General features: G+C 39.7%; 1 protein-coding gene across 3 annotated transcripts in view; it reads right to left on the reverse strand.

The window, feature by feature from the left end:
* The window catches only part of pps (protein partner of snf), a 593,176-nt gene that overhangs the window by 493,375 nt on the left and 75,412 nt on the right, over positions 1-24,389 (reverse strand). For all 3 annotated transcript variants that reach the window (XM_070095224.1, XM_070095226.1, XM_070095225.1), the window contains exon 5: positions 14,688-14,841. In XM_070095224.1, the coding sequence (XP_069951325.1) occupies positions 14,688-14,841 (154 nt within the window). The remainder of the gene's footprint in view (positions 1-14,687; positions 14,842-24,389) is intronic.

The raw sequence follows: 24,389 nt of genomic DNA on the forward strand, positions 1-24,389 counted from the left end.
TGGGAAGTACAATGCTTGTTCTCTAAAGGAGGGGTTTCAGGATATTAGCAGTTTTGAGGGATATGTTGTGTATCTTTATACGTATATGCTTCTAAACTGTTGTGTTCTGAGCACCTCTGCAAAAACAGAGATTATGTGTGAGTGAGTTCAAAGTGTTGAATGATGATGAAAGTATTTTCTTTTTGGGGATTTTCTTTCTTTTTGGGTCACCCTGCCTTGGTGGAAGACGGCCGACTAGTTGAAAAAAACAAAAATTCTAGCGGCTTCAAATCAAGCAGGAGAAAGCTGATAGGCCCACATGTGAGAGAATGGGTCTGTGTGGTCAGTGTGCACTGAATAAAAAAAAATCTGCAGCACTCAGTGCATGAGAAAAAAAACTCTGACAATGTTTTTGGATTAAAATGCCGACTTTGAGGTGTATTTTCCTATAGTATTTATGGTTGTATTCTCGCTTTCTTGGTCTCATTCGATAGAATGGAAAACATATTACAGAAATAGAGATGATTTTGATTAGTTTCACAATATACCTTTGAAAATGTTTCTAGAGTTTATCTACTCTCTGAGCCCGGCCATGGGCCAGGCTCGTCTGGTGCCTGCCTGGTCAACCAGGCTGTTGCTGCTGGAGGTCCACTGCCCCAAATATCCATCACGGCCTGGTTGATCTGGCACCTGGTGAAGATACTTGTCTAGTTTCCTCTTGAAGGCTTCTACACTTGTTCCGGCAGTGTTTCTGATATCTTCTGGTAAGATGTTGAAAAGTCTGGGACCCCGGATGTTAATACAGTGTTCCCTTATTGTCCCCACTGCACCCCTGCTCCTCACTGGGTTTATTTTACACTTCCTCCCATATCTCTCACTCCAGTATGTTGTTATGGCAGTGTGCAGATTTGGGACCAAGACCTCGAGTACCTTCCAGGTATATATATTATCATGTACCTCTCTCTCCTCCGCTCCAATGAGTACATGTTCAAGACTTGCAGGCGTTCCCAGTAGTTTAGGTGCTTTACTGGCTCAATGTGAACAATAAACAATCTCTGTATTTGTTCCAGCTCCGGTATTTCTCCTGCCTTGAACGAGGCCGTCAGCACTGAGCAATATTCTAAGTGAGGGAGCATTAGCGGTTTGAAGAGTGTCACCATCGGCATTATTTCCCTTGTTCTGAAAGTTCTCAATACCCACCCCGTCATCTTCCTGGCTGTCATGATCTTTGTCTTGTTGTGTCTTTAAAAGAAAGGTCCGCTGATATAATTATTCCTAGGTCTTTTACGTGTTCCTTACATTCTATTTGGTGACCCTCTGAGTTTTGTATACAGTGGACCCCCGCATAGCGACCTTAATCCGTGCAAGAGGGCTGGTTGTTATGCGAAATGTTCGGTATGCGAATGAATTTTCCCCATAAGAAATAATGGAAATCAAATTAATCCGTGCAAGACACCCAAAGTCTGAAAAAAAAAAATTTTTACCACATGAAATGTTAATTTTAATACACACAAACTGAAAAAGGCATGCACAATTACATGACACTTACTTTTATTGAAGATCTGGTGATGATTGATGGGATGGGAGGAGGGGAGAGAGAGTGTTAGTGTTTAGAAGGGGAATCCCCTTCCATTAAGACTTGAGGTGTCGAGTCCTTTTCTGGGGTTACTTCCCTTCTTCTTTTAATGCCACTAGGACCAGCTTCAGAGTCACTGGACTTCTTTCGCACAACATATCTGTCCATAGTGGCCTGTACCTCTCGTTCCTTTATGACTTCCCTAAAGTGTTTCACAACATTGTCAGTGTAATAGTCACCAGCACGGCTTGCAATAGCTGTGTGAGGGTGATTTTCATCCATGAAGGTTTGCACTTCAAGCCACTTTGCACAGATTTCCTTAATCTTTGTAGTAGGAAACTTCTTCAATTTCTCCCTCCCCTCCTCTGAACCAGTTTCCTCAGGTCTGGCCTCTTGCTGTTGAAGTTGATCTATCAGCTCATCAGTGGTTAGTTCTTCATTGTCCTCCTCCACCAACTCTTCCACATCATCCCCACTAACCTCCAACCCTAAGGACTTTCCCAATGCCACAATGGATTCCTCAACTGGCATAATCCTCTCAGGGTTAGCCTTAAACCCTTCAAAATCCCTTTTGTCTACACATTCTGGCCACAGTTTCTTCCAAGCAGAGTTCAAGGTCTTCTTAGTCACTCCCTCCCAAGCCTTACCTATAAGGTTTACACAACTGAGGATATTAAAGTGATCTCTCCAAAACTCTCTTAGAGTCAGTTGAGTTTCTGAGGTCACTACAAAGCACCTTTCAAACAGAGCTTTTGTGTACAGTTTTTTGAAGTTTGCAATAACCTGCTGGTCCATGGGCTGCAGGAGAGGAGTGGTATTAGGAGGCAAAAACTTGATGTTAATGAATTTCATGTCCCCATAAAGTCGCTCTGCCACGTCTGTAGGATGACCAGGGGCATTGTCTAACACCAGGAGGCACTTAAGTTCTAATTTCTTTTCAGTTAGGTAATCTTTCACATTGGGGGCAAATGCATGGTGTAACCAGTCATAGAAAAAGTCCCTAGTGACCCAAGCCTTACTGTTTGCCCTCCACAGCACACACAAATTCTCCTTGAGGACATTCTTTTGCCTGAACGGTCTGGGAGTTTCAGAGTGATACACTAATAAAGGCTTCACTCTGCAATCACCACTAGCATTGGCACACATCAACAAAGTAAGCCTGTCTTTCATAGGCTTATGTCCTGGGAGTGCCTTTTCCTCCTGAGTAATGTAGGTCCTGCTTGGCATTTTCTTCCAAAACAGGCCTGTTTCATCACAATTAAACACTTGTTCAGGTTTCAGTCCTTCACTGTCTATGTACTCCTTGAATTCCTGCACATATTTTTCAGCTGCTTTGTGGTCCGAACTGGCAGCCTCACCATGCCTTATCACACTATGTATGCCACTACGCTTCTTAAATCTCTCAAACCAACCTTTGCTGGCCTTAAATTCACTCACATCATCACTAGTTGCAGGCATTTTTTTAATTAAATCCTCATGCAACTTCCTAGCCTTTTCGCTTATGATCGCTTGAGAGACGCTATCTCCTGCTAGCTGTTTTTCATTTATCCACACCAATAAGAGTCTCTCAACATCTTCCATCACTTGCGATCTCTGTTTCGAAAACACAGTTGAACCTTTGGCAAAAACAGCTTCCTTGATTGCCTTTCTGTTGCCCACAATAGTAGAGATGGTTGATTTGGGTTTCTTGTACAACCTGACCAGCTCAGAGACATGTACTCCACTTTCATACTTATCAATGATCTCTTTCTTCATTTCTATTGGAATTCTCACCCTTATTGCTGTAGGGTTGGCACTAGAAGCTTTCTTGGGGTCCATGGTCACTTATTTTCCAGATAAAGCACCGAAAACACTGTAATAATACGAAATATTCCGATTGTATGCTTGGATGTTACCGCGGAGGCTGGCTGGTAAACAATGCCACCGGCGGAACATATGAGGCTGGCTCAGGCCGCACATTGGACACGTCTCGGACGAAGGACGGTGAGCGGGTTTTTGGGCGGTATGCGAGGCCAAATTTTTGCGATCAAAGCGTCCGGTATGCGGATTGTACGGTATGCGGGGGTCCACTGTATAGTTCTCCTTTTGAGTTCTTCATTCTTTCCATACCTAAGCAGCTGGAACTTATCATCATTGAACGTCATGTTGTCCTCCACTGCCCACTGGAAAACCCTGTTTATGTCTTCCTGTACTTTTTCAGTGTCCTCTACCATACTGACTTTCATGCTTATTTTAGTGTCATCTGCAAATGATGAAACAAAAGTGTGACAGGTGTTTTTGTCTATGTCTGCTATGAGGATGAGGAACAGCAGAGGTGCCAGGACAGTGCCTTGGGGCACTGAGCTTTTGACCTCGCTGATGCTGGATCTTGCCCTCTTCACTACTACAGTGGACCCCCGCCTTACGATAGTAATCCGTTTCTGAGAGCTCATCGTAAGCCAAAATTATCGTAAGGCGAATTAATTTTCACCATAAGAAATAATGGAAATCAAATTAATCCGTGCAAGACACCCAAAGTATGAAAAAAAAAATTTACCACATGAAATATTAATTTTAATACACACAAACTGAAGAAGACATGCACAATTACTACTCTGGTGATCTGGTGATGGTTGATGGGATGGGAGGAGGGGAAATGTGGAAGTTGTTATTGTTTAGAAGGGAAGTCCCCTTCCATTAGGACTTGAGGTAGCAAGTCCTTTTCCAGGGTTACTTCCCTTCTTCTTTTAAAGCCACTAGGACCAGCTTGAGAGTCACTGGACCTCTGCCGCACAACAAATCTGTCCATAGAGCTCTGTACCTCCCGTTCCTTTAAGACTTTCCTAAAATGGGCCATAACACTGTCATTGTACAGGTCGCCAACACAGCTTGCAGTAGCTGTGTCAGGGTGATTTTCATCCATAAAGGTTTGCAGTTCAACCCACTTTGCACACATTTCTTTTATCTCTTTTTTCAATTCCACACTAATTCTCGCCCTTTTTACCACAGGGTTGGCACTAGAAGCTTTCTTGGGGTCCATGGTGACTTATTTTGCAGTTACAAACACCAAAAACACTGGGATAATGTGAAATGTACCAAATGGATGCGCAGATGTAACCGCACTGGCTGGCTTGTAAACACTGGCGCTGAGGCCACACATGGGACGCGTCCCAGACGAATCACGTAAGGCGAGTTTTTTAGCGTGAGGCAAGGCAAAACTTTTGCGTTAAAATGTATCGTATGGCGGATTTCAGGTAGTGCTATGCCATCGTAAGACTGGGGTCCACTGTTATTTTTGTGTTCTGTGTGTTAGGAAACCAAAAATCGATCTGCCTACCTTCCCCATAATGCCCATGGCCTTCATTTTGTGCATTATCACTCCATGATCACATTTGTCAAATGCCTTTGCAAAATCTGTGTAAATCACACCTGCGTTTTGGCCGACCTTGAAATTGAGCTCAAAGTAGCGGAAATGTTCAATTTTTACCAATATTTTCGATTTTTACCAATGTTCAAGAGTTAGCAAATCACACCACACGTCCAATACACATCAACTGAAGAGTCTAATATTCTTTCAAAAGTGCACTGATATTATTTATACCATTTTTACAATAATGCAGTAGTCTGCACAACAGTAAATCTTCTATTTTTTGTGTGAATAAAAAATCTAAATAGAAAGCAAGAGTACTATAGGCAGGGCCTGGAGACGTGACTAATGAACAGAGGATATGTTATTTTAGTGCCAAAAATGTCTGCATTGTTTATTCTGGGCCCTATTTTGAAATTGGCGTCCTTTTTTTTTAAGCGTGAAACTGGCCAAATTGCCAATTTCTGACCACTTTATTGGGTAGATGAAATCGGTAAATAAGTGGTTTCTTGTACTCAATTGATAGAAAAAATGGCGTTCTAAAGACATAGCTATGAGTTTGGTTGACTGGAACAATGGAATTGGCCAAAAATAGGGCTCAAATTCGGCGAAATCGCCAATGCGTACATATCGCCGAGATCGCTAACTTCGCGGAAGCGTAATTCCGTAAGTTTTCGATCAATTTTCGTACTTTTGGTGTCATTACCATTAGGAAAAGGTCCTCTATCACTTCCTAAGAAAAAAAATTTTTTTTTTCCCAAAAAAATTTTCGGCACAAGGAGAAAATTCACATAGATAAGCTGTGAGTGGTAAATCTAGGTCTAGATATTAGAGAATGGGTCTATGTGGTAAGTGTGCACCATATAGGACAAATCCTGCAGTAGGCAGTGCATAATGAGAAAAAAACTGCTACCGTGTTTTTGGTTTAAAACAGTAAATCTGTAGTGTATTTTCGTATGGTTTTTATGGTTGTATTCATAATTTCTAGGTCCTATTTGATAGAATGGAATACATATTACAGAAATAGAGATAATTTTGACTGGTTTTGACTGAAAATAACTTGAAAATGAGATCAATGTTTGATTTTTTGCCGATGTTCAAGAATAAATCAATTACAGCATGCGTCCAATACATGTCAACTCATGGGTCTAACATGCATTCATGAATGTGCTGATATTATTTACAAAATTACAATAATACATAACAGTAAATCTTCTACTTTTTGGTGTGAATAAAAATTCTTTGTATGAACAAAAAATCCAATTGGAATTCATCTGTAAAATCTGAAACATAATTAACGAACAGAGGAAATGTTATTTTAGTGCCAGGAATGCCTGCATTGTTTATACTTGACTGTATTTTAAAACTGATTTTGAAATTTAAGTGAAATTGGCCAAATTACCAACTTCTGATCACTTACTGGGTAGTTGAAGTAGTTGACTGGGCAGTTTCTTGTGCTCAATCAATAAAATAGAAGCATACAGGTCTCCCTCAACATTCGCGAGGGTTAGGGGATCAAGAGCCTCGCGAATGTTGAAAAATCGCGAATGTTTGGTGCCCCAATATATTGTAGGGAAATATAATACAATACTTCTTCCTTAACTTGTTGAACCATGACCAATCATAAAATACATGAAAACGTCGTAAACTGTACTAAATACATACATGTTATGGTTTAATAACAGGTATGTTATTAAATACCACTGCCTCCACTTCCTCAACCACTGCGAGTCCATACTACCCTCCCTCCGACCCCCCCAACTGGCAGCCAGCCCTCCTACCAGTGTGGTGAGTGTTTGTTTGTTCATTATTTACTATTAAACTACAGTATAAATAATGTAAACCCATTCATGACTGCATATTGGAATGACTATTCGGACAGGTATTGGAAGGTGACATCATGTGTTTACTCTTGAACACAGCAAAGAATCAAACATTTCTGCTACTGCTAATAATAACAATAGTAGTAGTAGTAAAAATACTAATAATAATAATAATAAATTATAATAATAATAAATACGAAAGAATTGAAGAAGGAAATTGTACAAAAATACGAAGGAGTGGTTGGCACATCGTCAGTGTGGCTTTGTTTATGCTGGAATGAGCATTAGTCTCCGTGCTCTTCTAAACATTTAACAATAATTCATTGTGTTTGGTGCTTGTAGATTGAGTGCGACTGGAGTGGTAGAGGCAGTGGTTGGGGAAGCGGTTGAGGCATTGGGTGAGTCAGCAGTTGAGGCAATGGTAGAGGCAGTGGTAGAGGCAGTGGTTGAGGCAGTGGGTGAGGCAGTGGGTGAGGCAGTGGTCGAGGCAGTGGTTGAGGCAATGGTAGAGGCAGTGCATGAGGCAGTGGGTGAGGCAGTGGGTGAAACAATGGTTGAGGCAGTGATTGAGGCAGTGATTGAGGCAGTGGTTGAGGCAGTGGGTGAGGCAGTGGTTGAGGTAGTGGTTGAGGCAGCGGTTGAGGCACTGGTATTTAATAACATGTTATAAATAATATTAATACATATTACTAATAACATGTATTATTATTATTATTATTATTATTATTAATAACATGTATGTTATTAAATACCACTGCCTCGACCACTGCCTCACCCACTGCCTCAACCGCTGCCTCACCCACTGCCTCACCCAATGCCTCAACCACTTCCCCAACCACTGCCTCTACCACTCCAGTCGCACTCAATCTACAAGCACAAAACACTATGAATTATTGTGAAATGTTTGGAAGAGCACAGAGACTAATGCTCACTCCAGCATAAACAAAGCCACACTGACGATGTGTCAACCACTCCTTCGTATTTTTGTACAATTTCTTTCTTCAATTCTATCGTATTTATTATTATGATTATTATTATTATTATTACTACTACTATTGTTATTATCAGCAGTAGCAGAAATGTTTGATTCATTGCTGTGTTCAAGAGTCAACACATGATGTCACCGTCCAATACCTGTCCGAATAGTCATTCCAATATGCAGTCATGAATGGGTTTACATTATTTATACTGTACACAAATAACCCGCACATAAAAGAGAGAAGCTTACGACGACGTTTCGGTCTGACTTGGACCATTTACAAAGTCACACGTCGTCGTAAGCTTCTCTCTTTTATGTGCGGGTTATTTGTGTATCGTTCCAGTCACGGTATTGTGCCTTTTTTTTGTTATTTATACTGTAGTTTAATAGCAAATAATGAACAAACAAAACACTCACCACACTGGTGGGAGGGCTGGCTGCCAGTTGAGGGGGTCGGAGGGAGGAAAGTAGGGACTCGCAGGTGGCGGGAAACTTAAATATGATTTGGTGGCTGGGAATTTGGAGGCTGGGAATTTGGCGGTTGGTAATTCGCGAATGTGTGAAGCCCGCGAAAGTTGAAAACGTGAATGTTGAGGGAGACCTGTACTAGTGAAACAGCCAAGAATTTGGTTAACTGGAACAAGTAATTGGCCTAAAACAGGAGTCAGAGTAGGCAAAATCACCAATGCGTAAATATTGCTTGCACAACAAAATTTGTGACAGCATAATTTCGTCAATTTTCCACCAAATTTCACACTTTTTGTTTTAATACCTTCAGAAAAATATTCTCTACCATTTGGACCCCGTGGACAGGTTTCAGATAAGGGGTCTGAACCATGAAAGGGTCTATGAAAGATGAGGTGAATCATAGAATTTATGAGGGGAAAAGGGTGAGCAGTGCACTTAGGAGTCTATGGAGACAAAGAACTTAGTCCTTGGAAGGAAAGAGGGGAATGTATGAGAGTATAGTTTTACCAACGCTTTTATATGGGTTTGAAGCATGGGTGATGAATGCTGCAGTGATGAGAAGGCTGGAGACAGTGGAGATGTCATGTCTGAGGGCAATGTGTGGTGTGAATATAATGCAGAGAATTAGTAGTTTGGAAGTTAGGAGGAGGTGCGGGATTGCCAAAACTGTTGTCTAGAGGGCTGACGAAGGGTTGTTGCGGTGGTTTGGTAATGTAGAGGGAATGGAATGAAACAGAATGACTTCGAGTGTGTATAAATCTGTAGTGGAAGGAAGGCGGGGTAGGGGTCGGCCTAGGAAAGGGGGTAAAGGAGGTTTTGTGTGTGAGGGGCTTGGACTTCCAGCAAGCATGTGTGAGCATATCTGATAGGAGTGAATGGAGACAAATGTTTTTTTTAATACTTGACGTGCTGTTGGAGTGTGAGCAAAGTAACATTTATGAAGGGATTCAGGGAAAAAGGCAGTGCCAGACTTGAGTCCTGGAGATGGAAAGTACAGTGGAACCTCTACTAGCGAGTTTAATCCGTTCCATAACCTTGCTCACAACTGGATTTGCTCATTTGCAGAGTCAATTTTCCTCATTTAAATTAATTGAAATGCAATTAATCCATTCCAGTGGAATTCTGTACTTCAATAATTTCGCTAATATTAACTCAACAGCTTATTTATCTATCTCACTTCATCTAATATGACATAATAAACAATATGAATAACATAGAAACCTGATATATACTCTAAAATGAATATATCATTCATGTAGTGGTATGGGCAGTGTCGGCGGTGGACGAGAGTTTGTCAGGACACCGGGCAAAATATTTCATGAATAATTTTGCTAATATCATCTATACTGCTTATTTATCTATCACAGTTCATCTAGTATGACATAAAAAAAGCAATATGAATAATATAGAAACATGATATATACTCTAGAATGAATAAAATATGTCATTCATGCAGTGGTATGGGCGGTGTCGGCGATGGACGAGAGTTTGTCTGGAGACCGGGCAAAATTCTTCATGAATAATTTCGCTAATATCATCTATACGGCTTATTTATATATCACAGTTCATCTAATATGACATAACAAACAATATAAATAACATAGAAACACGATATATACTCTAGAATGAATAAAATGTCATTATGTAACAGGTGGAGGCAGCCACAACCGCTCCCTCTTTGTTGTGGTAAACACTGCCATCTAGTGACAGCCTTTTGAAGCCGTCTATTATTATAATTATTATATGTAGTACATTATTATTATATATGTATTATTATTATACATACTATATTATTATTATTATTGTATTATACTATTATTATTATTATACACATTGTTATTATTCATATTATTATACATATTATTATTATTATTGTTATCATTATTATTATTATTTTTTTATTATCACACTGGCCGATTCCCACCAAGGCAGGGTGGCCCGAAAAAGGAAAACTTTCACCATCATTCACTCCATCACTGTCTTGCCAGAAGGGTGCTTTACACTACAGTTTTTAAACTGCAACATTAACACCCCTCCTTCAGAGTGCAGGCACTGTACTTCCCATCTCCAGGACTCAAGTACGGCCTGCCGGTTTCCCTGAACCCCTTCATAAATGTTACTTTGCTCACACTCCAACAGCACGTCAAGTATTAAAAACCATTTGTCTCCATTCACTCCTATCAAACACGCTCATGCATGCCTGCTGGAAGTCCAACCCCCTCGCACACAAAACCTCCTTTACCCCCTCTCTCCAACCTTTCCTAGGCCGACCCCTACCCCGCCTTCCTTCCACTACAGACTGATACACTCTTGAAGTCATTCTGTTTCGCTCCATTCTCTCTACATGTCCGAACCACCTCAACAACCCTTCCTCAGCCCTCTGGACAACAGTTTTGGTAATCCCGCACCTCCTCCTAACTTCCAAACTACGAATTCTCTGCATTATATTCATACCACACATTGCCCTCAGACATGACATCTCCACTGCCTCCAGCCTTCTCCTCGCTGCAACATTCATCACCCATGCTTCACACCCATATAAGAGCGTTGGTAAAACTATACTCTCATACATTCCCCTCTTTGCCTCCAAGGACAAAGTCTCCACAGACTCCTAAGTGCACCACACACTCTTTTCCCCTCATCAATTCTATGATTCACCTCATCTTTCATAGACCCATCCGCTGACACGTCCACTCCCAAAATATCTGAATACATTCACCTCCTCCATACTCTCTCCCTCCAATCTGATATTCAATCTTTCATCACCTAATCTTTTTGTTATCCTCATAACCTTACTCTTTCCTGTATTCACCTTTAATTTTCTTCTTTTGCACACCCTACCAAATTCATCCACCAATCTCTGCAACTTCTCTTCAGAATCTCCCAAGAGCACAGTGTCATCAGCAAAGAGCAGCTGTGACAACTCCCACTTTGTGTGTGATTCTTTATCTTTTAACTCCACGCCTCTTGCCAAGACCCTCGCATTTACTTCTCTTACAACCCCATCTATAAATATATTAAACAACCACGGTGACATCACACATCCTTGTCTAAGGCCTACTTTTACTGGGAAATAATTTCCCTCTTTCCTACATACTCTAACTTGAGCCTCACTATCCTCGTAAAAACTCTTCACTGCTTTCAGTAACCTACCTCCTACACCATACACTTGCAACATCTGCCACATTGCCCCCATATCCACCCTGTCATATGCCTTTTCCAAATCCATAAATGCCACAAAGACCTCTTTAGCCTTATCTAAATACTGTTCACTTATATGTTTCACTGTAAACACCTGGTCCACACACCCCCTACCTTTCCTAAAGCCTCCTTGTTCATCTGCTATCCTATTCTCCGTCTTACTCTTAATTCTTTCAATAATAACTCTACCATACACTTTACCAGGTATACTCAGCAGACTTATCCCCCTATAATTTTTGCACTCTCTTTTATCCCCTTTGCCTTTATACAAAGGAACTATGCATGCTCTCTGCCAATCCCTAGGTACCTTACCCTCTTCTATACATTTATTAAATAATTGCACCAACCACTCCAAAACTATATCCCCACCTGCTTTTAACATTTCTATCTTCATCCCATCAATCCCGGCTGCCTTACCCCCTTTCATTTTACCTACTGCCTCACGAACTTCCCCCACACTCACAACTGGCTCTTCCTCACTCCTACAAGATGTTATTCCTCCTTGTTCTATACACGAAATCACAGCTTCCCTATCTTCATCAACATTTAACAATTCCTCAAAATATTCCCTCCATCTTCCCAATACCTCTAACTCTCCATTTAATAACTCTCCTCTCCTATTTTTAACTGACAAATCCATTTGTTCTCTAGGCTTTCTTAACTTGTTAATCTCACTCCAAAACTTTTTCTTATTTTCAACAAAATTTGTTGATAACATCTCACCCACTCTCTCATTTGCTCTCTTTTTACATTGCTTCACCACTCTCTTAACCTCTCTCTTTTTCTCCATATACTCTTCCCTCCTTGCATCACTTCTACTTTGTAAAAACTTCTCATATGCTAACTTTTTCTCCCTTACTACTCTCTTTACATCATCATTCCACCAATCGCTCCTCTTCCCTCCCGCACCCACTTTCCTGTAACCACAAACTTCTGCTGAACACTCTAACACTACATTTTTAAACCTACCCCATACCTCTTCGACCCCATTGCCTATGCTCTCATTAGCCCATCTATCCTCCAATAGCTGTTTATATCTTTCCCTAACTGCCTCCTCTTTTAGTTCATAAACCTTCACCTCTCTCTTCCCTGATGCTTCTATTCTCTTTGTACCCCATCTACCTTTTACTCTCAGTGTAGCTACAACTAGAAAGTGATCTGATATATCTGTGGCCCCTCTATAAACATGTACATCCTGAAGTCTACTCAACAGTCTTTTATCTACCAATACATAATCCAACAAACTACTGTCATTTCGCCCTACATCATATCTTGTATACTTATTTATCCTCTTTTTCTTAAAATATGTATTACCTATAACTAAACCCCTTTCTATACAAAGTTCAATCAAAGGGCTCCCATTATCATTTACACCTGGCACCCCAAACTTACCTACCACACCCTCTCTAAAAGTTTCTCCTATTTTAGCATTCAGGTCCCCTACCACAATTACTCTCTCACTTGGTTCAAAGGCTCCTATACATTCACTTAACATCTCCCAAAATCTCTCTCTCTCCTCTGCATTCCTCTCCTCTCCAGGTGCATACACGCTTATTATGACCCACTTCTCGCATCCAACCTTTACTTTAATCCACATAATTCTTGCATTTACACATTCATATTCTCTTTTCTCCTTCCATAACTGATCATTCAACATTACTGCTACCCCTTCCTTTGCTCTAACTCTCTCAGATACTCCAGATTTAATCCCATTTATTTCCCCCCACCGAAACTCCCCTACCCCCTTCAGCTTTGTTTCACTTAGGGCCAGGACATCCAACTTCTTTTCATTCATAACATCAGCAATCATCTGTTTCTTGTCATCTGCACTACATCCACGCACATTTAAGCATCCCAGTTTTATAAAGTTTTTCTTCTTCTCTTTTTTAGTAAATGTCTACAGGAGAAGGGGTTACTAGCCCATTGCTCCCGGCATTTTAGTCGCCTCATACGACACGCATGGCTTACGGAGGAAAGATTCTTTTCCACTTCCCCATGGACAATGGAAGAAATAAAGAAGAACAAGAGCTATGTAGAAAAAGGAGAAAAACCTAGATGTATGTATATATATATGCATGTGCATGTCTGTGAAGTGTGACCAAAGTGTAAGTTGGAGTAGCAAGATATCCCTGTTATCTAGCGTGTTTATGAGACAGAAAAAGACACCAGCAATCCTACCATCATGCAAAACAGTTACAGGTTTCTGTTTCACAGTCATCTGGCAGGACGGTAGTACTTCCCTGGGTGGTTGCTGTCTACCAACCTACTACCTTTTATTATTATTATTATATAAATTATTATTATTATTATATAAATTATTTGTAATTTTTATTCACACAAAAAATATAAGATTTACTGTTATTCCTTATTGCAATACGTAATTGTATGAATATGTCAACCGTTTCACGACTGCATATTGGAATGGACAGTGACGTCATTTGTTTACAATGAAACAGCCAAGCAATGGACCATTTCTCCTAGGTTGAGCTTAATTTCAAGGCACTTATCGTCATGAAAGCAATCAAAATCATATCTATTTCTGTAATATATCTTCCATTCTATTAAATGAGACCAAAAAAAGATTATACAACCATAAAAACCATTCGAAATTACCACTAAGGGGTGGCTAATTGCTAATTGAGGTCTGCTCACTTGTGGAAATTTTGCTTGCGTGTGGAAGCAAAAAATCGACCCATCGACTGCTCGTATTTGGAAAAACTTGCATGTGAACACGCTCGCAAGTAGTGGTTCCACTGTATAGTGTCTGCACTCTGAAGGAGGGGTGTTAATGTTGCAGTTTTATACACTGTAGTGAAAAGCACCCCTCTGGTAAGACAGTGAATGATGAAGAAAGTTTTCCTTTTTTGGGCCACTCCGCCTTGGTGGGAATCGGCCAATGTGTTCATAATAAAACATAATTGGCTATAAGTTACAGCAGATTTTAACAGGACAGCAAATCTCCCAGTTATTAAGGCAAAAGACAGGTTGTTGGACTCTTATGTACTGAGGCCACTCAAACACCACCACCACAGTAAAGAGACCCAGTATCAGGGGGAACAATTATGAGTGTACAATGTTCAAACCATTGAAGGCCAACCATGGCATTTCAACCTAAGAACAAGTCAGTCGTAACCTTTGTCTATTTTCCAATAAAATATAATATTACGAAGGATAATTGTGTCCCACATGTTCACACCAGCAGCTTGGCATTCATGAAATAAAAGAACTTAAAATATTGAGAAGATTAAACAAAATCAACTAAGAGAAAACAAAAGTGCTTAAGCACATAAATAAAAGAATATCAAATATACTAACCCATTGCCTTGGTAACACCAACACAGGAGCCATGAAACCAATCCTCGCATTTGTCACAACAAATCATAAAACGGTTGTTGTGAGGCTTCTGACAAATACACCACAACCGCTCAGGATCATCATCTTCACCATAATCCTCGAGTGATTCTTCATCCTGTGAAGATAATACTCTTTTAACTCATGTCTAAAACCATAAAAGTGTTTGTACAAATCTTTGTTACTATGTAGTAAGATTACATATTATTTCCTTTAAAACATTAAAGCTCCTCAGCACCTCTTAAAATCTATGAAACCTGTTTCAGTCTTACCTGCATACTCCTGATCATATATTCAATCATCTCTTAAATCACTTTATCTGATATCAACTCTCAAATGTTTATTAGGACAGAATTATTAAACTATCCAATCACATCTACTCTTGAAACAGTGTAAAGATGGCCACCACTACTCCTTCAATTAATACTTTCCATTTACTCAATGTTCATCAGCATCTTTAGCTACCAAATGTGCCCCTTGGCTCCCTCTCCTCACATCTCATACAGCCTATCCAATTTCTTTCTATCTAATCCTAGTGTTTTGCATGTCATAATCATGTCCTCAGTGCTTCTCCTCTCATTTAGAGAAGTTTGGTCAAGTGCCTAAGCCTCACCATGTAGATATGTATAAAAAGTAATGTACTGTTAAAAAATGGATATACAGTAAACCTTTCATATAATCGACCCTGATATAACAGATTTTTAAAATTATGATTAAAATTCAGTTTGTAAATTGTACTTTTAACTCCTTTATTTTCAATGTTTAAACAGTGGAACCTTGGCTTACAAAAGCCCCACTATGTGAATTTTCCAGGTTACGAACAGTTATTTGGTTGATTTTTTGCATCTGGATACAAACGAAATCTCAGGATGCTAATTTTCCCCTCATGGAAGGTTCCTAGGTGAGGGGCTCTTGATCTAGAGAATTGGATCTATGCTCCAGTTCCCTAAATTAATAATAATAATAACAATATTTATTATTATTACAATAATATGTACGTACTAATATTAATACATATTAATATTAATAATAATAATAACAATAATTATTTTTCTGTCTCATAAACATGCAAGATTACAGATACGTCTTGCTACTTCTACTTACACTTATGTCACACTACACATGCATGTACATGTTTATTTATACACACTCATCTGAATATTCTTTGATTTTATCTTAATAGCTCTTGGTCTTATTACTTTTCCTTTTATATCCATGGGAAGTGGAATAAGAATCTTTCCTCCGTAAGCCATGCGTGTTGTAAAATTCAACTAAAATGCCAGGAACAATGAGCTAGTAACCCCTTTTCCTGTAATAATTACTAAAAAGAATAATAAGAAAATTGTCAAAGTGGGAAGTCTGAATGTGCGTGGATGTTGTGCGAATGATAAGAAAGAGATGACTGTGGATGTAATGAATGAGAAGAAGCTGGATGTCTTGGCTTTAAGTGAAACAAAGCTGAAGGGAGTAGAAGAGTTTCAGTGGAGAGGAATAAATGGGATTAGGTCAGGGGTTTCAAATAGAGTTAGAGCTAAAGAAGGAGTAGCAATAATGTTGAAGGATAAGTTATGGCAGGAAAAGAGGGACTATAAATGTATTAATTCAAGGATTATGTGGAGTAAAATAAAGGTTGGATGTGAAAAGTGGGTTATAGTAAGTGTATATGCACCTGGAGAAGAGACAAGTGTAGAGGAGAGAGAGAGATTTTGGGAAATGTTGAGTGAATGAGTGGGGAGTTTTGAACCAAGTGTGAGAGTAATGGTGGTTGGGGATTTCAATATAAAATGGGCAAAGATGTTGTGGAGGGAGTAGTAGGTAAATTTGGGGTGTCAGGGGTAAATGAAAATGGGGAGCCTTTAATTGAGCTATGTGTAGAAAGTGGTTTAGTAATAAGTAATACATATTTTATGAAGAGGATAAATAAATCTACAAGGTATGATATAGCACATAATGAAAGGAGTTTGTTAGATTATGTATTAGTGGATAAAAGGTTGATGGGTAGGCTCCAGGATGTACATGTTTATAGAGGGGCAACTGATATATCGGATCATTATTTAGTTGTAGCTACAGTTAGAGTAAGAGGTAGATGGGAAAAGAGGAAGGTGGCAACAACAAGTAAGAGGGAGGTGAAAGTGTATAAACTAAGGGAGGAGGAAGTTCGGGTGAGATATAAGCGACTATTGGTAGAACGGTGGGCTAGTGCAAAGATGAGTAGTGGGGGGGTTGAAGAGGGTTGGAATAGTTTTAAAAATGCAGTATTAGAATGTGGGGCGGAAGTTTGTGGTTATAGGAGGGTGGGGGCAGGAGGAAAGAGGAGTGATTGGTGGAATGATGAAGAAAGGGTGTGATAAAAGAGAAAAAGGTAGCTTATGAGAGGTTTTTACAAAGCAGAAGTGTTATAAGAAGAGCAGAGTATATGGAGAGTAAAAGAAAGGTAAAGAGAGTGGTGAGAGAGTGCAAAAGGAGAGCAGATGATAGAGTGGGAGAGGCACTGTCAAGAAATTTTAATGAAAATAAGAAAAAATTTTGGAGTGAGTTAAACAGGTTAAGAAACCCTAGGGAAAATATGGATTTGTCAGTTAAAAACAGAGTAGGGGAGTTAGTAGATGGGGAGATGGAGGTATTGGGTAGATGGCGAGAATATTTTGAGGAACTTTTAAATGTTAAGGAAGAAACAGAGGCAGTAATTTCATGCACTGGTCAGGGAGGTATACCATCTTTTAGGAGTGAAGAAGAGCAGAATGTAAGTGTGGGGGAGGTACGTGAGGCATTACGTAAAATGAAAGGGGGTAAAGCAGCTGGAACTGATGGGATCATGACAGAAATGTTAAAAGCAGGGGGGGATATAGTGTTGGAGTGGTTGGTACTTTTGTTTAATAAATGTATGAAAGAGGGGAAGGTACCTAGGGATTGGCAGAGAGCATGTATAGTCCCTTTATATAAAGGGAAAGGGGACAAAAGAGACTGTAAAAATTATAGAGGAATAAGCTTACTGAGTATACCAGGAAAAGTGTACGGTAGGGTTATAATTGAAAGAATTAGAGGTAAGACAGAATGTAGGATTGCGGATGAGCAAGGAGGTTTTAGAGTGGGTAGGGGATGTGTAGATCAGGTGTTTACATTGAAGCATATATGTGAACAGTATTTAGATAAAGATAGGGAAGTTTTTATTGCATTTATGGATTTAGAAAAGGCATATGATAGAGTGGATAGAGGAGCAATGTGGCAGATGTTGCAAGTATATGGAATAGGTGGTAAGTTATTAAATGCTGTAAAGAGTTTTTATGAGGATAGTGAGGCTCAGGTTAGGGTGTGTAGAAGAGAGGGAGAATACTTCCCGGTAAAAGTAGGTCTTAGACAGGGATGTGTAATGTCACCATGGTTGTTTAATATATTTATAGATGGGGTTGTAAAGGAAGTAAATGCTAGGGTGTTTGGGAGAGGGGTGGGATTAAATTATGGGGAATCAAATTCAAAATGGGAATTGACACAGTTACTTTTTGCTGATGATACTGTGCTTATGGGAGATTCTAAAGAAAAATTGCAAAGGTTAGTGGATGAGTTTGGGAATGTGTGTAAAGGTAGAAAGTTGAAAGTGAACATAGAAAAGAGTAAGGTGATGAGGGTGTCAAATGATTTAGATAAAGAAAAATTGGATATCAAATTGGGGAGGAGGAGTATGGAAGAAGTGAATGTTTTCAGATACTTGGGAGTTGACGTGTCGGCGGATGGATTTATGAAGGATGAGGTTAATCATAGAATTGATGAGGGAAAAAAGGTGAGTGGTGCGTTGAGGTATATGTGGAGTCAAAAAACGTTATCTATGGAGGCAAAGAAGGGAATGTATGAAAGTATAGTAGTACCAACACTCTTATATGGGTGTGAAGCTTGGGTGGTAAATGCAGCAGCGAGGAGACGGTTGGAGGCAGTGGAGATGTCCTGTTTAAGGGCAATGTGTGGTGTAAATATTATGCAGAAAATTCGGAGTGTGGAAATTAGGAGAAGGTGTGGAGTTAATAAAAGTATTAGTCAGAGGGCAGAAGAGGGGTTGTTGAGGTGGTTTGGTCATTTAGAGAGAATGGATCAAAGTAGAATGACATGGAAAGCATATAAATCTATAGGGGAAGGAAGGAGGGGTAGGGGTTGTCCTCGAAAGGGTTGGAGAGAGGGGGTAAAGGAGGTTTTGTGGGTAAGGGGCTTGGACTTCCAGCAAGCGTGCGTGAGCGTGTTAGATAGGAGTGAATGGAGACGAATGGTACTTGGGACCTGACGATCTGTTGGAGTGTGAGCAGGGTAATATTTAGTGAAGGGATTCAGGGAAACCGGTTATTTTCATATAGTCGGACTTGAGTCCTGGAAATGGGAAGTACAATGCCTGCACTATAAAGGAGTGGTTTGGGATATTGGCAGTTTGGAGGGATATGTTGTGTATCTTTATACGTATATGCTTCTAAACTGTTGTATTCTGGGCACCTCTGCAAAAGCAGTGATAATGTGTGAGTGTGGTGAAAGTGTTGAATGATGATGAAAGTATTTTCTTTTTGGGGATTTTCTTTCTTTTTTGGGTCACCCTGCCTCGGTGGGAGACGGCCGACTTGTTGAAAAAAAAAAAAAATAAAAAAAACGAGGTGATATAAAAAAGACCTGGAAGACCCTATCAGAAATTCTGGGAACAAAAAAGATATCACGACACAGCGAAATAAAATTAGCAAAATCAGATGAACCCCAACTCCCACCAACAGAAACAGCAAACAGACTCAATGATTTCTTCACTATAGGTCAAAACCTTGCCAATAAAATCCCAAGCTCAGATACCCCACCAAATGACTACCTCACTGGCAACTACCCGAACACACTGTTCCTAGCTCCGACTAACCCATACGAAGTCTCCCTTATTATCAACGCACTGAAAAACAAGGCAGGAGATTTAAATACCTTACCACCCTTTATATACAAAAAAGCATCACAAGTACTATCACCAATCATTGCAACACTCTTTAACAAATCCATTGAATCCTCCACCTTCCCTACAGTTCTCAAAATAGCAAGGGTCACCCCGATCCATAAAGGAGGAGACCAAACAGAGTTGAATAACTATAGGCCAATCTCCAATTTACACCCTCTCTCAAAAATCTTCAAAAAATTAATTCATAAACGAATCTACTCCTACCTCATCTCCCAAAACATTCTCAACCCCTGCCAATTTGGATTCAGGCCTAATAAAAATACTAATGATGCTATTATACACATGCTAGAACATATATACAATGCAAAAGAGAAAAAAGAAGTCCCACTGGGGATCTTCATTGACTTACGTAAAGCTTTTGATACAGCTGACCATGACTTGCTCCACGTAAAATTGTCACACTATGGTATTAGAGGGCACTCCCTGAACTACCTCAAGTCTTACCTCAGCAACAGACGCCAATATGTGTACGCAAATGGGGCAAGCTCTTCCGCACAACCAATTACAGTTGGTGTCCCACAGGGAAGTGTCCTTGGCCCTCTTCTCTTTCTCCTATACATAAATGACCTACCAAATGCTTCGCAATTACTCAAACCCACACTTTTTACAGATGACACTACATACGTCTTCTCTCACCCGAGCCCAGTCACGCTAGCCAATACTGTAAACACCGAATTACAGAAAATATCTACCTGGATGAGGACTAACAAACTTACACTAAACATTGACAAAACTTACTTCACTCAGTTTGGTAACAGAGCTACAGATGTACCTCTTAACATAACGATAAACGGATCACCTATCACAAAGCTAACAGAGGAAAAATTCTTAGGAATCCTCCTCGATAATAGACTCAAATTTCATACACATGTACAACAAATTTCTAAGAAAATTTCCAAGACTGTAGGCATACTATCGAAGATACGGTACTATGTTCCACAGTCAGCCCTCCTGGCCCTTTATCACTCTCTTATTTACCCCTATCTCACCTATGGAATTTGTGCATGGGGCTCAACAACAATTAACCATCTCAGACCACTAATTACCCAACAAAAGGCTGCAGTTACAATGATAACAAATTCTCACTACAGGCAACACACTCCACCAATATTCAAAACACTCAACCTACTCACCATACAAAACATCCATACTTATTATTGCACCTATTACATACATAGAACACTTAACTCTGATATTAACCCTCCCCTCAAACATCTCCTTGCCAACCTCAACAGAACACATGACCATAACACAAGGCACAGATCACTCTTTGATGTTCCTTGTGTCCATCTCACGCTATGCAAAAACTCAATGCACATAAAAGGCCCTAAAATCTGGAATTCATTACCTGTAAATATAAAAGAAACACTACCTGTTTACAAATTCAAGTCTCTTCTCAAAGTTCACATACTCACTCAAAACCAAATAAATACTGAATAACTGAACCTTATAAATTGTATATCCAAAATGTTACTCACAATTATATCACATAAATGTTAAACCTAGGACCCAATCTAACTTTGTTATTTTTTAAAATACACTACCTAACAGAATACTCCATTCTACTGAATGAACAGCAATGCATGCAACCATATGAGCTGTCTTTGTAATACTCATTTGTGCTTTACCTAATACCTCCCTCTCCCCATCTACTAACTCCCCTACTCTGTTTTTAACTGACAAATCCATACTTTCCCTAGGCTTTCTTAACTTGTTTAACTCACTCCAAAAATTTTTTTTATTTTCATTAAAATTTCTTGACAGTGCCTCTCCCACTCTTTCATCTGCTCTCCTTTTGCACTCTCTCACCACTCTCTTCACCTTTCTTTTACTCTCCATATACTCTGCTCTTCTTATAACACTTCTGCTTTGTAAAAACCTCTCATAAGCTACCTTTTTCTCTTTTATCACACCCTTTACTTCATCATTCCACCAATCACTCCTCTTTCCTCCTGCCCCCACCCTCCTATAACCACAAACTTCTGCCCCACATTCTAATACTGCATTTTTAAAACTATTCCAACCCTCTTCAACCCCCCCACTACTCATCTTTGCACTAGCCCACCATTCTGCCAATAGTCGCTTATATCTCGCCCGAACTTCCTCCTCCCTTAGTTTATACACTTTCACCTCCCTCTTACTTGTTGTTGCCACCTTCCTCTTTTCCCATCTACCTCTTACTCTAACTGTAGCTACAACTAAATAATGATCCGATATATCAGTTGCCCCTCTATAAACATGTACATCCTGGAGCCTACCCATCAACCTTTTATCCACCAATACATAATCTAACAAACTACTTTCATTACGTGCTACATCATACCTTGTATATTTATTTATCCTCTTTTTCATAAAATATGTATTACTTATTACCAAATTTCTTTCTACACATAGCTCAATTAAAGGCTCCCTATTTACATTTACCCCTGGCACCCCAAAATTACCTACTACTCCCTCCATAACATTTTTACCCACTTTAGCATTGAAATCCCCAACCACCATTACTCTCACACTTGATTCAAAACTCCCCAAGCATTCACTCAACATTTCCCAGAATCTCTCTCTCTCTCCTCTACACTTCTCTTTTCTCCAGGTGCATACACGCTTACTATAACCCACTTTTCACATCCAATCTTTATTTTACTCCACATAATCCTTGAATTTATACATTTGTAGTCCCTCTTTTCCTGCCATAGCTTATCCTTCAACATTATTGCTACTCCTTCTTTAGCTCTAACTCTATTTGAAACCCCTGACCTAATCCCATTTATTTCTCTCCATTGAAACTCTCCCACCCCCTTCAGCTTTGTTTCACTTAAAGCCAGGACATCCAGTTTCTTCTCATTCATAACATCCACAATCATCTCTTTCTTATCATTTGCACAACATCCACACACATTCAGACTTCCCACTTTGACAATTTTCTTCTTATTCTTTTTAGTAATCTTTACAGGAAAAGGGGTTACTAGCCCATTGTTCCCGGCATTTTAGTTGACTTTTACAACACGCATGGCTTACCGAGGAAAGATTCTTATTCCACTTCCCCATGGATATAAAAGGAAAAGTAATAAGGTATTAGGTAGATGGCGAGAATATTTTGAGGAACTTTTAAATGTTAAGGAAGAAAGGGAGGCGGTAATTTCATGCACTGGCCAGGGAGGTATACCATCTTTTAGGAGTGAAGAAGAGCAGAATGTAAGTGTGGTGGAGGTACGTGAGGCATTACGTAGAATGAAAGGGGGTAAAGCAGCTGGAACTGATGGGATCATGACAGAAATGTTAATAGCAGGGGGGGATATAGTGTTGGAGTGGTTGGTACTTTTGTTTAATAAATGTATGAAAGAGGGGAAGGTACCTAGGGATTGGAGGAGAGCATGTATAGTCCCTTTATATAAAGGGAAAGGGGACAAAAGAGATTGTAAAAATTATAGAGGAATAAGTTTACTGAGTATACCAGGAAAAGTATACGGTAGGGTTATAATTGAAAGAATTAGAGGTAAGACAGAATGTAGAATTGCGGACGAGCAAGGAGGCTTCAGAGTGGGTAGGGGATGTGTAGATCAAGTGTTTACATTGAAGCATATATGTGAACAGTATTTAGATAAAGGTAGGGAAGTTTTCATTGCATTTATGGATTTAGAAAAGGCATATGATAGAGTGGATAGAGGAGCAATGTGGCAGATGTTGCAAGTACAGTGGACCCCCGCATAACGATCACCTCCGAATGCGACCAATTATGTAAGTGTATTTATGTAAGTGCGTTTGTACGTGTATGTTTGGGGGTCTGAAATGGACTAATCTACTTCACAATATTCCTTATGGGAACAAATTCGGTCAGTACTGGCACCTGAACATACTTCAGGAATGAAAAAATATCGTTAACCGGGGGTCCACTGTATATGGAATAGGTGGTAAGTTACTAAATGCTGTAAAGAGCTTTTATGAGGATAGTGAGGCACAGGTTAGGGTGTGTAGTAGAGAGGGAGAATACTTCCCGGTAAAAGTAGGTCTTAGACAGGGATGTGTAATGTCACCATGGTTGTTTAATATATTTATAGATGGGGTTGTAAAAGAAGTAAATGCTAGGGTGTTCGGGAGAGGGGTGGGATTAAATTATGGGGAATCAAATTCAAAATGGGAATTGACACAGTTACTTTTTGCTGATGATACTGTGCTTATGGGAGATTCTAAAGAAAAATTACAAAGGTTAGTGGATGAGTTTGAGAATGTGTGTAAAGGTAGAAAGTTGAAAGTGAACATAGAAAAGAGTAAGGTGATGAGGGTATCAAATGATTTAGATAAAGAAAAATTGGATATCAAATTGGGGAGGAGGAGTATGGAAGAAGTGAATGTTTTCAGATACTTGGGAGTTGACGTGTCGGCGGATGGATTTATGAAGGATGAGGTTAATCATAGAATTGATGAGGGAAAAAAGGTGAGTGGTGCGTTGAGGTATATGTGGAGTCAAAAAACGTTATCTATGGAGGCAAAGAAGGGAATGTATGAAAGTATAGTAGTACCAACACTCTTATATGGATGTGAAGCTTGGGTGGTAAATGCAGCAGCGAGGAGACGGTTGGAGGCAGTGGAGATGTCCTGTCTAAGGGCAATGTGTGGTGTAAATATTATGCAGAAAATTCGGAGTGTGGAAATTAGGAGAAGGTGTGGAGTTAATAAAAGCATTAGTCAGAGGGCAGAAG

This window comes from Cherax quadricarinatus, chromosome 49 (assembly GCF_038502225.1).
Source record: "Cherax quadricarinatus isolate ZL_2023a chromosome 49, ASM3850222v1, whole genome shotgun sequence".
In the NCBI taxonomy this organism is placed as follows: Eukaryota; Metazoa; Arthropoda; class Malacostraca; order Decapoda; family Parastacidae; genus Cherax; species Cherax quadricarinatus.